The sequence below is a fragment of the Lineus longissimus genome, chromosome 7 (genome assembly GCF_910592395.1).
Source record: "Lineus longissimus chromosome 7, tnLinLong1.2, whole genome shotgun sequence".
NCBI classification, from domain to species: domain Eukaryota; kingdom Metazoa; phylum Nemertea; class Pilidiophora; order Heteronemertea; family Lineidae; genus Lineus; species Lineus longissimus.
In genome coordinates this window covers 13,616,013-13,632,975 of record NC_088314.1, presented here as the reverse complement: position 1 = coordinate 13,632,975, position 16,963 = coordinate 13,616,013, and the positions used below count along the sequence as shown (strand labels likewise).

The window sequence follows — 16,963 nt, the reverse complement described above, 5'->3', positions numbered from 1 at the left end:
TGGTTTTTAATTAGTATTAATTAACATGTTATTGATGTTGGATTAGCCACTCCAAACATGTTCAAGTTTGGCATTGTTTGTATTTCTGTTTCACAATATGAGTACACCTTTTCATCAGAACAGAACAAAGGACTAAAGAATTCATGCTTAAACCTATACTAGATTCATTCAAAGTTATTGTGATCACGTTTGATAACCTATGTAATAATATTGACTTTTAATTTAGCAGGCCCAGGCTATGAGAGAAGGCATACATGATCTTGCATGTTCAGCTCTTAGCCTTGTTTGGAATGTGTGATTCTATGTAGATACCACTTGTAGTCATAACAATTGTTTTCCTGCAAATCAAAGTGATTTGATTAGGCATTCAGGTTCAGGACTCCAGCCTGAGAACAACGCCAGATTAGGACACGCCAGTCTGTGACAGCGATTGTACATCTTTGTATTTAGTTAAGTGAAATAATATATCTAGTTGAGGAAACCTGACTTAAGTCTTCTACAAACCTTTGAGCTATTTCCCCCCCCCCCCCCCCATAATAATATTTTGAAACGCCTGCCAATAGTAGCGACGACGACGTTTATATTCCTTGTGGAACATTGTCATTTATAAATCAGAACAAGAGCAATGGACGTAGGCTTGCCTAATTTAACAGGGGTCTAAGAACATTTGAACAGTTCCCTAATTTCCTAAAATTGGAATAAAAAAATGTTTTCCTGACCTTTTTGCGTGGTGGGTCTCAGGGGTGGGATCGACCAGGGGGCGGGGCGGGGCTGAGGGGGGGGGGTGGGGGTGCTGGCCTTGGGCCTACTCCAGGCAATGATGAGCATGAATGTTTTGCTCAGTCAAGGTAAGATGCATCAGTACTCAAATACATTGTACTTCCGTTTTCTTTTCAGGTTTCATCGATTAATACAGCCTTGATTGAATTGTTAAAGACCCTGAAAGAAACTGAAATTTTAGGTATGTTTTGCTGTAGAAGTTGCGGTCGTGAAACAAAGTCACTCAAGTCTTATGTCCAACACTACGCTGTTCACAGGCATGAAAATAACATGCAGTTTCCATGTGGGGTGGAAGGATGTCCACGGTTGTTCAAGTCCTATTCAGGATTTAGTATGCATGTTACACGAGATCACCAAAATCTACGCAATCAAAGATCACAGAAAGAAGGGGTAGCTTGTATATGCTCCCTGTACAAAAAAGGGTTTCTCAGCTACAGGAATTTAGTGTCACATTTGAATTTGCACATTCGTGATGATGAGGAGATTATCTGTCCATTTATTGGTTGCCCAAAGAAGTACAAAGTTGTCTCTTCATTCACTTCTCATGTATCACGTAAGCATAATGTAGTTGACTTGGTTCCTGTAAATGAAAACTTAGATAATCCTAGTGATCCTGGTGGTGATCAACTTATGCCAGAACAGGATCAAAACAATGCGGAGGACATTGAGGAAGGCATGTTGGACGAAGCAGATTCTGATCATCACAATATTGTAGAGGATGAACAGTTCTCTGAAGATGACTTCATGAACTATTTAGCAACATTTTATCTGAAACTGGAGGCCAAATTTCACATTCCACAATCAGCGATTCAGGAAATAGTATCCAGTGTGTGTGACATTCATAGGATTGGACAAAATCATTTGAAGGTACTGCTTGGAGGTTCCCTTCACAAGGCGGGTTTAGATGAGGAACAATCTAAGGCTATCATAGATGATGTGTTTAAAAGTGATTTTTTTTCAGCTTGCCCATGACCCCGAAGGTGGAAAGCTTTGGTCAAGCTATAAAAGAAGAGAGTTTTATAGGGATAACTTTGATTTTGTGTCTCCAGTTGAAATTAAATTAGGCAAGGATGATAACAATATTAGTCGACATTGTCATTATGTGCCTCTGAAACAATCTTTACAGTCTCTCTTAAAGGATTCTTCTGTGTGGAGTCAGTATATTTCACCAAATGAATCGGTACCTGGGGTCTATGATGATTTCAGGGATGGCAGTGTTTTCAATAATCACCCAATCTTTGGAAACGATCCTCATGCATTAGTGATTATAGCATATCAGGATGCCTTTGAAGTAGTCAACCCATTGGGTTCCTCCCGAACGAAACACAAAATATTGGCAGTGTAATCGAAAGTTGACCCATTCCAACTTCTTCTGCTTTGTCGGGAAAAAGACTTTCAGTACTTTAAAGGTGAAAAGGTGTTTCACTCATTCATCCGCGATGTGAAAGACATTGAAGAAAATGGTATAGACATTGGCTCAGGAAATGATAACAGACATGTCAAAGGATCAGTTCTGTTCATGTTGGGGGACAATTTGGGAAGCCATAACATAGGAGGATTTACTGAGAATTTTTCAAACTGCACTTACCCCTGTTGTTTCTGCCTTGTTACAATGGAACAGTTCCATGAAAATCCGTTGAGTACTGGTGCAGAAAGGACTCGAGAAAATTATGATGAAGCTGTTAATTTTTAGCTCAGCTGACAAGCTGAGCTATTCATATGAGTAAATGGTAGAATGAATGTCCGTCTGTCTGTCTGTCTGTCTGTCCGTTAAACAGGCACGTTTCAAAACTATGGCGGATAGGCGATTGATTTTCCCTCTGAGGCATTGGGACCCTTCAGGACTCCTGAATAGACCAAATGTGGGTCCGGCAGGATGAGCGGTTTGGCCACTAGGTGGCACCGAGCGAAATTTTCCAAAAACTTTGCCAGCAGCTGATTTCTCCTAATTCTTTAAGTTGGGGATCATGAATCAAATCTAATCTTATAGAGCAAAGCTTTCTCTTTCATTATCAATAGGCGTGGTTCATGAATTTCTCACCAGGTGGTGTTACTGGCGCAATTTAGTGAGCACCCCCCCAAGAGGAGCATTTTAAATTTCGCGCGAGTTATCCCACGTGCAGCGAACGTCACGTCTCGGAGTCTGCGCAGTTCAGACGTAAGGAGACCATGCTATGGAATAGATCGCGTTCTGTCAATTCGGAGGTAAGTTCTCATTAAATCCACAATTTCATAGGCGATAATATTTTGCTGCTTGTGTTATTGCATGTTGATGACATTAGGGAAGGCTTGGATTGTTTAATTGGATGTGATTAATTTGAAATAGTTCGTCGACGATCGTTGAAAAACGATCTGCGAAATGCAGCTTGGTCTGAGAAACGATGTCAAAGTCCGGCTTTAAATCATGGATTACTCAACAAATAACTTGTCACATAGCAGAACTAATGTGAATAAACAAGACAATAATAAACATCGTTCTGATATCATCGGGTAAGGTTGCCAATGTACAAAAACAGTGTAATTGAGGATCCACTCCGGCGATTTGAAATGTCAACAAACAGTAAATGCGATAGCTGATACACACTGACACATGCACACTGTACATAGCGCAATGCTTCAAACGGGGCCGATTCATCACTCTTATCACAATGTATTCTCAATGAACTTCCTTGACCATTCGGCCCTAGCGCCTTATCAGTTGTTGTTGGCCTTGTATTTGATTTAAAACTTGGCTAGCTCAGCTATCTATCAAAATTAAAATGTTATCTCCTCATCATGTTTTGCAGGAATGATCTGCACTACTGCAGCTGCATTTGAACATATTTGGTGACCACATCACAGATGACCAAGAGAGAGGATCGAGCTATGACTTTGCACATCCCATCGACTTCGGTGTTCACCAGTGCAATCATCAGAAGAGCCATTCAATTTTAGTATTCAAGTGTTTCATTCTGTAATACTTACCTCAAAATTGACTAAATAAAGAAAACCGCATGTGGCAGTTGGTTAAAAAAATCAAGTCTATCTGTTTAAAGTTTTTACTTGCTATCAACATTTCAATGCTGGCATTCTGCTAAGGTTTGTAAGAGTTTCACTTGACTTAAGCAGGGTGTACACTAGTAAAATATTAGCAACATTTTTACAACAATTTTGCAACAAGCCCTTCAAGGCCCTGTGTACACTAGCAACAAAATTGCAACAAATTAGCAACATTTTTACAACATGTTGGTAAATTGTTGCTGAGTTTTTAGTGGGAACAAAGGGAAATAGGTATTTTGGAGGGAAAATGGATGATTCCAAGGAGAGAAGATGTGTTTTGAGTGCTTCTGCAGCAATTTTAGCTGTCATTGTTGAGAGACGGAAGAGGCGGCGAAATGACCAAAGAGAATATGGACCAGGCCCTGGATCAAAATGAGGGTGGATCATGGGGCATACCACTGCCTGTTAAAGGAGTTGCGGCTGACTGACAAGCCGTCATACAAAAACTTCCTGCGAATGGATGAAACTTCTAGAAAAGGTTTCATCACCCTACGAAGCAAGACACTCACTTGAGAGTTGCTATACCTGCTTCTTGTTCAAGTCACATGACCTCAGGTAGATCACATGACGCAAATCCTATTTCTGATTGGCTGAAGAGTTTGCAACATTTTTACAACATGCAACAAAGAATTGCATTGCATTTAATTTGCAACAATTTTACAACAATTTTACAACAATTTTACAACAATTTTACAACAATTTACAACATGTTGTAAATGTAAGACGCGTTTTGCTCTGTACACACTACGCAACATTTTTGCAACATTTGTTGCAACTGGAAATGTTGTAAAAATGTTGCTAATATTTTACTAGTGTACACAGGCCTTTAGGCAATAATAGAGTTGGGTAGGGCATTTTGTTAATGTTACCCTTTTAGTTAGGGAAACTGGTGCCTTCTGCATTAGGTGGACCCTACTTGCTCATCTGTCAGACCGGCCTCACACGTTGGCAGTAGAGTTTAAGGTCCAGTCTGCGAGATTTACCCATTTCTACCCAGCCAAAAGCGGGTGATTGGGCTAGTCTCTCCATGTGATTCAATTCGCATGGATTCTTGTGTCCTGTGCTGAAAGGCTCCCTCCACAAGGGCAGACTACATCCGGTGGCACTAAAGTTTGGAAGAAAGACAGAAGACGACCAATTTGCGAAAAGGATCATCATCATCATCATCATGGTAACAGCTGAGGATGAATCATGTTGCTGTGTGTAGAATTGATGGTCCAATATAGGTTAGGTTATCTGTTTGCGCACACATTGCAAGGGTGGAGCTTGCTTGAAGTAGATTGCGCCAGTCTACCGTAATTCACTGTTACACATCCAGAAGCTAATATCCTTAGGCTTTGAGTCCTTAGTTTAGTAGAGTTTGACGAGTAATGTAATATATACGAACAACGCAGCAACAACTCAGCTGAGCGCCAGGCCCTTGGGCCTCTTGTTTGGAAGAAAATCCTGATGTTACTTCTTATCACGGCATCAAGTTACGTTCGCCTTTGAACTTTATTAGTCATTTCCATGTATGTGCCCCTGGGCTCCCTCCATGTATTGGGCATGATCTATTTGAGGGAGTGGTTCCCTATGATGTGATACTAATTATCAAAGATCTTGTGAGAAACAAGAAATGGTTTAGTTACGATTACCTTAATGCCATGATTCGCAAATTTCGTTTCAAGGGATATGATGCAAGGGACAAGCCAAAGGAAATCAGTGGGAAACCTAACATTAAAAAATAAATTGGACACGCTGCAGAAAATTGGTGTTTGGTGCGGAATATTCCCTTCCTTGTTATGGCAAAAGTACAGGATCCAACAGACCCATCATGGCAACTACTTCTTCTCTTGCGCAATATAGTGGAGTTGGTGTGTTCACCCAGAATTTCTGTTGGGCAGATAGCATATTTGCAAGTCCTGATTGAGGAGTACATTCATTTTAGGAGTGAATTATTCCCAGAAACCAGACTTTGGCCAAAACATCATTATTTGCTGCATTACCCGTCTCTTATTCAGAAGTGTGGTCCACTAACCAGAAGTAGCACTTTGAGATTTGAAAGCAAGCATTCGTATTTCAAGAAAAGCATCCGGCATTGTCCAAATTTCATCAATGTGACAAAATCACTTTCCATAAAACACCAACTACTTCAGGCTTACCTTGGACAGGGTCACTATTTCAACCTTGGTGTGATGGCAGAAAAATCGATTCCCTTTCATGCAGAACTCTACTGTGATTCTCTAACTCAGGTGGTTCAAAACTGTGCAGCTCATGAAGGAACCACGACAGAACACATATCTGATTCAGTTCATGTGGATGGAATAGAGTACTTAAAGGGAGGATATGTTGCATTGAAGCTAGATGACCATATTCCAGATCGGATCAAGGGTCGTCTCAGTTGCAGGTTGGTTGTATAGTGGCTTTTATCATCTTTGATGATGGCGTTGAAAGCTGCTGTCACTTTGTTTTGGAGAAGTTTCTTGGACATTTTGATCCGGACATTGGAGTGTATAGAATTTCTACCATGCATGCCACACAGCCATTGAATCAAAGGCCCATGGTGTGCACCAACGGAAAAAACGTCTTAGATGCTGAGCCTTTACAAGCATATAATATTAGAAACACAACTTACATTGCATTGAAACATTCTGTAGTGCAGGACGTGGACGTGGTGGATGGGCAGATGACGGACATGACAGATTCAGAATGACTAAATCTAGCTTGGTATGTTGATTCATCAGCGCAGAAAAAAGTTCTTGAACTAACATGTAGATGCAATGTCTGTCTGTTTTGGTCCTTGTTCTTTTCATTTGTAGCCTACTGCCTACTAGGAGCAGACTTTGATCAGTTTCCAACATCATCAGTGCACCGTACCCTACACGAGTTGCTGCTAATTTCAAGCCTGTGGTGTGCCTCATAATACATTCAGCTGCATTCGCCTGTAATTGACTACAAGTGTTTTGAACTCAGCAATTAGGCCGACTTACACAGCCATGACAGTGTTGTCCCTCATGATGTGTCTTGCTGCATTTTTGTAAGGAATATTGATGCCCATTCTGGCATGTTCACTTCATAGGTCTATATTTTGTTGCAAGCTCCCTGACAGTTAGCATGGCAGTAGCCCCTCTTTAAAAGTTGAATTTGTGAGGAACATTGCATAATTTTGTAGCATTATTTTGGCTTTCTCATTTCAGGTGCGTCATGGCTTCGGCTCCAGTAAAACCATCTGAGTCATTCGGCCTTGCGCGTCATACCAGCGTGACAGATGTTTTGACAGCAGTATTCAGTAGTTTAACACCGGAAGAGATAGGCGATATCGAATCACAAATCCTTCTCCTTGGTAGTAGCTGCCCGAGTGATCTCCAATACATTGAAGAACAGGATCTTGGTTTTCTGAAGCCCATACAAAAAAGGAAACTATTAGCAGCAGTAAAAAATGGTAAGTTTGACAGCCCTGACAGCATTTTTACACAAAGTATGTCGCCAGCTCTAAATTTTATAGGTTCCTTCAACATGAACTGTAAATGAAATACATGTTAACTTCTTAAGGCCTCCCATGTCATTCCCCTGTTTTTTGTAACATGGGAGTGACATTTTCTGTCTGCTCCAATGATTCTGGTGGTTATTGCTTGTCTGATAGCATGGGAACATATTTCCTTTCACTCTACTGACCCTGGTGAAAGCCCAAACAATTGGTATTGTACAAGCATATCTTCGGTAAATGATAAGGGTATTTCTCTTTTATTCATGGAAATTACTTTGAAGCCCACTATTAGTATCTGTGTAAACATGTGCACATATCTCTTTTTTCCAGAACTATTCAGGAGCGGCAGTATGACTGCAGATAACAAGAGCCTATTCTGATTAAGTTGTGATTCCTGAGACTCACAATTATCTCTTTTTCAGAACTGAAGACTAAATCGAAGTCTAGATACCGAGTGGTTATTCCGGAAACTGACGCTGAGCCCGATGATGATGATGCGTCGTCCCTGGCATCTACAACCATCTTTTCACCTTGTAGTACCCGGAGCTCTTCACCTACAGGCAGGCCATCATATACACCTACAAGATATGCTTTTGAAGTGCCGTTCAAAAGGTTACCCAGGGATGTTTTGAAAGCATGTAAGAAGAACAAACGACCCACCGCTTCAGGGAGGAGGGAGACAATTCGAATAATTGCTGATGACCTTTTGGCTGATTTTCCTGTGCCTGTGGTTGTGCCAAGAAAAACTATCCGTGACGCTGCTATCGGTTTAGTGAAAACTTATCCAGAGTCATTTCAGAACCGTGACATGAATGGCTTAAAGTTGGGAAATGGATATGAATCTGTATTCAAGCAAATTGAAAACTGTGTGTATAACAAGAAAGGTAAAAACTCCATGCCTCAGACAGCCACGACAGATACCGTTAGTGCTGATGACAACCATGACCTGCCCGAGAAAAAGGTTAAACTCGACCAACATGACCAGTATGGATGCACTAATTGGGCGGCTAAAATTAGTGATACGGGAACAGAAACTGTACTCGAAGCAACCAAGAAACGACTCCTTGAAGAATTCGGAAAAGACGAAGAAGATTATAACGATATTACAACAGTGTCTCTTCAAATGAAAGAAACTTATCCTTTACAGAGAAGGATCATTAATGCTGATGTACCAATTGCGAGCTTGAAAAAAGAATGGCCGTTCCTGTTTAAAATCCCGTATCTTCTTGACCACTTCGAGAAATTAACTGGAGTTGATCTGGCATCCGTCTTTGAGGAGCAGTTGGTGGGGAGGAACAAGGGGGAGAGAATTTTTAATTTCATGATTTCCGCTTCTCAAAATTCAAAGTTGCCGGCATTAAAAAAGTGGATAGAGATCATTAAAGAGAACATGGCTACGGTAAAGTCAAAGAAACCAGCCAGTCATGGTGTTGTGCTGCTTATCAATGCCTACTTCGATGAGCAAGAGGATGCACTCTTCCGTTGTTATGGGGTAAGTTGGAAAATTGTTATTACCGGGGATTTCATTTGTCGTGGCTAAAGACAGTAGGAATGAGAATCCTGGAAGTCAGGGATTTTTTAGAATGCCTTATTTCATTAGTTATTAGATTTAGTCTGAACCACTCAAACGTTAAATTATGTATACTAATGCAAAGTTAGCAGTTGTATCCAATAGTCCTAAAAATGATTTGGCATGGTCATGGTGCGTTTTCAATTTCCCCTGATTTCTCAATTCACTGTCTTCTCAGTTGAAGCCAACTCTACATTCTTTGGTTCAAGTCTTATTTGAAATCCCCAAATTCTGAATTACAGCCAACATCACAGGGAGGTTCCAAACTGAAAATACCTGACGGACAGGTCAATAAACCTGCAATCAACAATTATCGGACAGGTATTCAATAAAATTCATTTTCCGTTCTATAACTGATATATGCTCATCATTCATGACCATTCATTTCAGTCTCTGCATGTTCTATAAAAGTCATACATTTTGTTTCAGATTGTTTCTCCTGATATTTGCTTCAAACGGTTTGGAGGATGAATGGAGTATGACCCATGCAACAAAATGGGCAAACTGTATGCTCAGTATCATATCTTGACACATGTGTATAGTACTAGTATTTAATTTCTTCCAGATTGGTGGCAAGAAGGACGATATTTTGAAGGACAAGTCAGCCTTGAAGTCACCATACATAGCAGTCCTTGGTAAGTGCCTCAAACCAACATAGAGACTATATGCCAAGCTAGGCCTTTCAATTTCATTCTATACTCAGAACAAATAATATTTAGTTTAATTGCTACGGAGGAGGATCTGGTTTTGATATGCTATTTAAATGGCAAGATTTTTCTCTTCAGATGCCTCCAGCAATAATTTTGAAACGGTTAAGCCAAATACATGTAGTAAAAGAGTGTTTTAGAGAGCTGGATTGTGGCCCCTCGATCAACTGTGATTGGATAGATTTAAAAAAAACTTTACACTTTATTTTTTCGGATTTTTTTTAGAATTCAGAAATAAAAAAATTGTCTTTATGTGATAGACTTCTAAATGTAAATGTGTTGGATGGGACCTGGATGTCTGGTCTGTTATATGCCAAAATCTGTTATGTGCGAGTCCATTGTATAAAAGGTTTACTGTATTTCTCTTCAGGAGACCAAGATGATATCTTGCTTGGTAAGAATATGTACTACCTTGTCATTGAAGGGGAGATCGTAAATGAAAATGTGCCAGATTTCTCAACAGCAGTTCAGATGTTGTTTGCATCTTTTTACGTTCTCAATATCAAGTACCCAATGGAAGCAGAAGCAACGCTGGAATTCCTTCAAAGGTACGTGTCTCAATTTATAGCTGGTCTGCACAGAAATGGAGATTACGGCTACTGAGGAGTCATTGCTTTCAGCCTCTAAAGATTGCTGTTCTGCTCCCATTTCTTTCTTCAGATAGCACCATAGGCAATGCCGGTGTAACATCTGTGGTTGTTCCCCATGTGTCAGTGTTTCCAAGCAATAGGCAGCTAGAGAGACCACGACTTTTCAATAGGGGGGATACACAGAAAAACTTGTCAATCTATTTTTGAGCGTTCCAAAACAATGAGGGGAAACACTCAAAAACAGAAACACTCAAAAACATTACACCGGGAACACATTATAACAAGGCTGTCATCTCTTTTCTTTTAATGCCGCTACTCCACTTGACAGTTTATATGGGGTAGTTGGCTCTACTAAATTGACTAATCTGTAAGAAATCTATGTGACCCTTTTAATTACATGTTGTGTTTAATTTTGCATGTTCGGCAGGAAATCAACCTTTAGTCGATAGTCAGCCAACATTTGCGAATAAACTGTCAAGTGCAGTCTAAGCGCCTTGACTAGTTTCTTGCCAGGGAGAACTTTGTTGCTAGTGATTGGTTAAGACTTTTCTAATTTTTTTCAGGGAGATAGTTGGGATAAACCCTGAAAGTGCAGATCCTGGTACCATGGGTACAGGTCAAGCCAAACAACACGGATGCAAAACATGCAAGAGGAAAAGGGTCACCATTCATCCCCGTGTAATGTCTCTTACTAACAAGATCGGGGAATTCGAATTCAGATTGGGCTGTCGGCAAAAGAAATGACAACTAGAAAATACACAATGTTATAGACTCTAGGTTCCTTGTCACTGATATGATACTGCCGGGTGTATATAATATGTGGAAATTTCTAAAAATCTAAGGGCAGCACTAAAATTTGAAGGGTGTCAGCTTATGAGCTTGCATACTAGTAGCGGCTTTCAAAATGTTAACAAGTCATGTTGTGGACACTTTTTTCAAATGGAGCATGATCGTTTAATGTGGAATGCTTTGGGAAACGATAGAAAGCTGACAGCCTTCAAACTGTAGTACTGCACTCAGGTTTTTAGAAATTACGATTTTGAAAATCTGAACTGTTGCAGGTGTTGGAAACGCCCTGTAGTGATTGGTGTTATGGACGCTTTGTTACATGCCACAGTGTATTTTTAGAAATTACGATTTTGAAACTCTGAACTGTTGCAGGTGTTGGAAACGCCCTGTAGTGATTGGTATTATGGACACTTTGTCACATGTCGCGATGTGCCTTGAGGTTGTTTTAATTCTGATTTTCCAGATTGTTGGTATTTTTTGTGTTCAGCAGACGGTGCAGCCATCTTTCAGGTAAAAGGGTATAACCTCTCCGCCCAGTAGGATGAAAAAAGGTTACAGGTAATTGGAAATGCACAGGGATACTATAGTATATTAGGTGATCGTATGGGACTTTTCCTCAGTTCTGTATTAAAAAAAAAATCATGCGATTCCCTGTGGTTAATTTGTTTCATGTGGAATTCCACAGATGATTTCATAACTTTCCCGAAATACATGTAATTTGACTTGCCATTGCCTCTTACATTGAGCTCACCAAAGTGTTTATTCCGGTAGAGCAAAATTGTGAAATTGAAATTGTGTTTATAACATTCTGATTGGCTCTTTTAACGGCATTGTCAATGGCAGAAGAACCGCCTTCCTAGCACTACGATCATTTCAAAGTTCTGTAATATTTTTGCTTTCAAAGTTTTTAATTCAAAGTTTGTAATTTTGATACTTAATTTTGTTACTGATACTGTTATTTTTTTAAATAAAAATAATCAAGAAAATACATGTATCATTTGTTTTCTATCTGATTGTCCTATAGGCCTAGTCCCCAGCAAGAGAACTTTGCCACAGATGCCCTGTCATTAGAACTATTCATTTGTGACAAGGTTAGCTGTTGTGACTGAGCTTTTTGAAATTGTTATTCTGTGTTGAATAACCGAAGTGGAGTTTCTGTAATACAGCCAATGCTGTATTTTTACAGTAATTTAGCAGTTTTCTACTGCAAGTGCTGTAAAAAAACAAAAGTGTGGTTCTTTGGATGTACACTAAATGCTGTATTTTTACAGCATTGCTTTGAAAATGTTACAACAGCAGTACTATAAATCTACGAGCAGTTGCTGTCAATAAACTGGTGCTGTAAAAATACAGCAAAGTGTTGTGTTACTCTGCTACAAGCACTTTGCTGTTAAAATACTGGAAAAATGTTTAACAGTGTTCTCTTTCATACATCAGAGACTTGCAGACATTATGGACAACAAGAAGCTATTTTGAGGAATACATGTTCTTGCCATTGGTGATATGTATCAACTGCAACCATGTTTTGACCGTTATGTGTTCGAAGATTCAAATGCACCAAATGCCTTCTTGGCAGGTAGTTTTTGGCGAGAATACTTTGTTGTGTACAAACTCGATCAAATAATGAGGCAGCAAGGCGACATGACATTTGCGAACATCTTGAATAGACTGCGAAGTGGAAAACAAACGCAAGATGACTTGACTCAATCGAAAACACGCATGATCCCCCCAAATGATACAAATCATCCGGAAGATGTGCCTCACATATTCTTGCTGAATAAATTGGTTGATACACATAACAATAACCTTTTCGAAAAAGCAACTTCCACAAAAGTAACAATCAATGCACATGATGTTCTCATAATAAATGTTCCTGAAAAACAAAAACAAAAGATATACGACAGCCTAAAAACAATAGAAACATATAAAGCCTCGGCAAATCTCCAACGGACACTCAGCATCGCCGTCTCTTTAACATATTCAACAACAATTAACTCTGATATAGAAGACGGCATTGTCAATGGCTCATCCTGCATTGTCAAATATATCGAATTTAAAGACATTGTAAAAAATCCTTCCATTATATGGGTTCAATTTGAAGAAACAAAGATTGGACAACAAAGAAGAGCAACAAATCGCTCCCTTTACTCAAATCCCATCGACAAATCATGGACATCAATTTTCGCAGTCAAACGTCAATTCCTATGGGGACAGCATCATACTGTTATGAGAAGTCAATTTCCCTTGAAACCCAGCAATGCGAGAACTGTACACTCCGCACAAGGCGGCACATTTAAAAAGCTTGTGGTTAACATGAACACTGACCAAGTACTGAGAACAACACCAACAAACTTAATGAAACATTCACACTATGTTGCCTTGAGTCGAGTCAGATCCATTGATGACTTGTACATCCTTGACCTCAACGAAAATGCCATTACATCTCACAATCATCAAAAGTGTTAAAGTACATGAGATTGATGAAACAGAAAAGCAAACTCTCCTTGTGTTACACGCCTGTCTATCATGGAAAACACCTTGCCATTGTCTTTAATGATGCTCAATCAGTGTACGATCATTTTGATGACATCAAACAAAATCAAACCATCACAACAGCATCTGTCATTGCACTAGCGAATTCTCACTTGAAACAATCAGATCACTCTGAAACATATGCTTTGCCAAATTTCAAACTAGTACGTAATGATTACCCACCAATAGATAATATCGAGAGACCAATGCATGGACTTATGCTTTACATCAAGAATGATGTCACTGTCTTATACACAACATCCCATCGAACAGACACTTTTGAAACTATCCTCTTGCACATACAGCCTCCACATTCCAATCCTTGTGAACAATACCATGTCCTTTTTATAAACCTGTATCCAAATTCCACTTGGCCAACCCTAATGAACAATTTCCATACTTGCTTTTTGCCATACCAACAATTACATAAATTCTTTATCATTGGCAATTTCAATAATATTGACAAGCCAGTACTTGCAAATGATCCAGATTCAGAGAAAGCCAAAAAAAATAATGCTCAACATGTACCAAAATGACTTGCAAACAATCATGATGCAGAGATATGAATACGAACAATATCATGGAGAACAAACCACAAAAGATCTGCCAAAACAATCCAAAAGGGATGAGCATCTCTTTACACAATCAGATAATGGTATGTTGACCACCTATCAATTGAATGAAGAAACGAGCACAAAAAAAACCAAGAAAAAAATATACCAGTGCCCACATGCAGAATTAGATTTGATGTTCACCAATCAATTGAATTCCCAATACATTCACTCACTGCAAGTAGTTAGCCAGACTTGGTCAAATCATCAAATAATATGTACTGCCCTCTCATATCAAGCGTCAAATCTACTGAAAGTTCTCTACCACAATGCCAGATCTGTTCACGGACACTTTGATGATTTGAAACTGGACCCAAACATTACAGCTGCTTCAATTGTTGCATTAGCAGAAACACGATTACGCCGATTGTTAGATTATTAGAGTCACCTGTGAATCACACCTTGTGATGACTGCTTTTACTATGTCATCTGCATATTGATCATGCCCACTGTTCACGAATAAAGCACTTCCGATCACGCTACATTTAGACTTAACTTCATTACTTTACATGGTGTCAGAATTGTTGAAATTATCGCGAAAATGGAAGGTCTCAAGCAGCCTAAGGATATGATCCTTGAGGGTAACCTGTCAGAGAACTGGAAACGGTGGATACGAAATTACGAATGGTACGCCACGGCGACAGGGACGGCGACGAAACACGAAGCTTTACACTGTGCTACACTACTCCATTGCATCGGCGAGGACGCCGTGGAGGTATATAGCACGTTTACATTTGAGGAGGGTGAAAAGGACAAGATCGTGCCTTTGAAAGCTAAATTCGCGGAATATTTCACACCCAAAAAGAACTTAACGTATGAGAGACACCGGTTCAATTCTCGAATACAGTTGGCAGGCGAGGGCATTGATGCCTTCGTCACGGATTTACGAAACAAAGCCAAGTCATGTGAGTTCGGCGGCCTTGCCGAATCGCTGATAAAAGACAGGATTGTATACGGAATATTGGACAATAAATTACGCGAACGCCTCTTGAGAGTTACCGACCTCACTTTGACGAAGGCAGTGCAGATATGCCAGGCAACTGAACAATCGAAAACGCAACTGGCAGATCTAGTAAGCACACACCCTCCAAGGGAGGTACACGCCGTGTCGTCAGGATCGAAATCGAGGCTGGGCGGAAATGCCAATTATAGACAAGGTAAACAAACAAACTTCTACACTTCTGCCGCTTCGGAAAGTTCAGGCCCTAGCTGCCAGAACTGTGGGCGAAATCACCCACCAAAACAGTGCCCGGCATTCGGCAAAACATGTTGGTCTTGTGGTGTAAAGAACCACTTCGAGAAACTATGCAGAAAGTCGCAAAACAGAAGCCGTGGTGGCAGTAATAGCAAGAGACATTATCATGGCCCCAGATCAAACACGTCAGGAGGTCGTCGCTCTGTGCATGCAGTGGAACAACAGAATAACGACGACTATGCCTGTGGATATACTGACTCATTTGAGGAACTTTTCATTGGTGCCGTAGATGCAGTGCCTACCACTGATGACACACAGTGGCACATCACGATGCCGCTAGGTCCCAAGCAGGACAAACCTTAAATTCAAGATTGACACTGGGGCACAAGCCAATGTCATTCCCTACCGGCTGTTTAGGAAACTATGCCATGTCCCTAAGCTATCAAAGGCAAACGTTTGACTCATTGGGTATGATGGCTCACATATAGGATTACGGGTAAAATGTGTGCTAACATGTTCATACAAGAACCGTGACTATGACATTGAATTCATGATTGCTGAGGTACACTCCGAGCCAATCATAGGCTCCAGAGCAAGCATCAGGTTAGGACTGATAAAACGCATATACAGCTTGAACTCTGAACACATCGTTACTAAGACGTCAGGTGAGACGGATCCTACCGTACAGGATGCCGTATCTAAGGCTATTCTAGGCGAATTCAAGGACCTGTTCGAGGGTGTGGGGTGTCTAAAGGTGCCGGACCCCACATAAGTTTGAAAATTGACGGAACCCCAAGAGTGTACCCTCCCAGGAAAATGCCGGAGTCAATCAAACCGAAGCTAAAAACTGAACTCCAACGCTTACAGGAGATTGACATTGTAGCCGGGGTGGATGAGCCCACCGACTGGGTCAATCCCATAGTTTGTGTCGAGAAACCCGATGGAAGCATAAGGATATGTCTCGATCCCAAGGTGTTAAACAGATCAATTCGTAGGGAGCACTACGAGCTACCAACAGCAGATGAAATCGCAGCAAAACTGGCTGGGGCCAAGTACTTCTCAGTGCTTGACGCATCTTCATCGTTCTGGCAGATAAAGCTGGACCTAGAAAGCTCGAAACTGACAATGTTTAACACGTGCTTTGGTAGGTTTAGATTCAAAAGGCTTTCGTTTGGCATCTCCAGCGCAAGCGAGGTGTTTCAGAAAACACTCGCACAAATTCTAGAAGGACTAGATGGCGTATGCAACTCAGTAGATGACATTCTTATATACGCTGACACGAAACAGGAACATGGGACGAACCCCAAAGAAATGCCACTGAAACACTAAAGCGCAGGCTCACCGAAGCTCCTGTGCTGGGTTACTACGACCCAAAGAAGGAAGTAAGTGTTACCGCGGACGCATCCAAAGATGGTATTGGAGCCGCCATTATCCAAGAGGGACACCCAATAGCTTTCGCGTCGCGCGCCCTAACAAGCGCTGAGCAGAATTATGCTCAAATTGAGAAGGAAACGCTAGCAGCAACGTACGCTTGTGAACGGTTTCATCAATTTGTCTATGGCCGAGAATTCACGATCGAGTCGGACCATAAGCCACTGGAAGCAATCGTCAACAAACCACTCTATAAAGCGCCACCTAGGATCCAGAGATTCTTGCTGAGATTGCAAAAATACTCCTTCACACT

The 16,963-nt window shown here is 40.6% G+C and overlaps 1 protein-coding gene across 1 annotated transcript; it reads left to right on the top strand.

Moving 5' to 3' along the window:
• Positions 1-6,815: 6,815 nt before the first annotated feature.
• Positions 6,816-10,226, top strand: LOC135491116 (uncharacterized). Its single transcript, XM_064776779.1, has 6 exons — positions 6,816-6,835; positions 6,996-7,240; positions 7,708-8,777; positions 9,421-9,490; positions 9,933-10,110; positions 10,223-10,226. Exons 1-6 carry the CDS (start codon positions 6,816-6,818, stop codon positions 10,224-10,226), a joined length of 1,587 nt encoding a protein of 528 aa, XP_064632849.1.
• Positions 10,227-16,963: the final 6,737 nt, after the last annotated feature.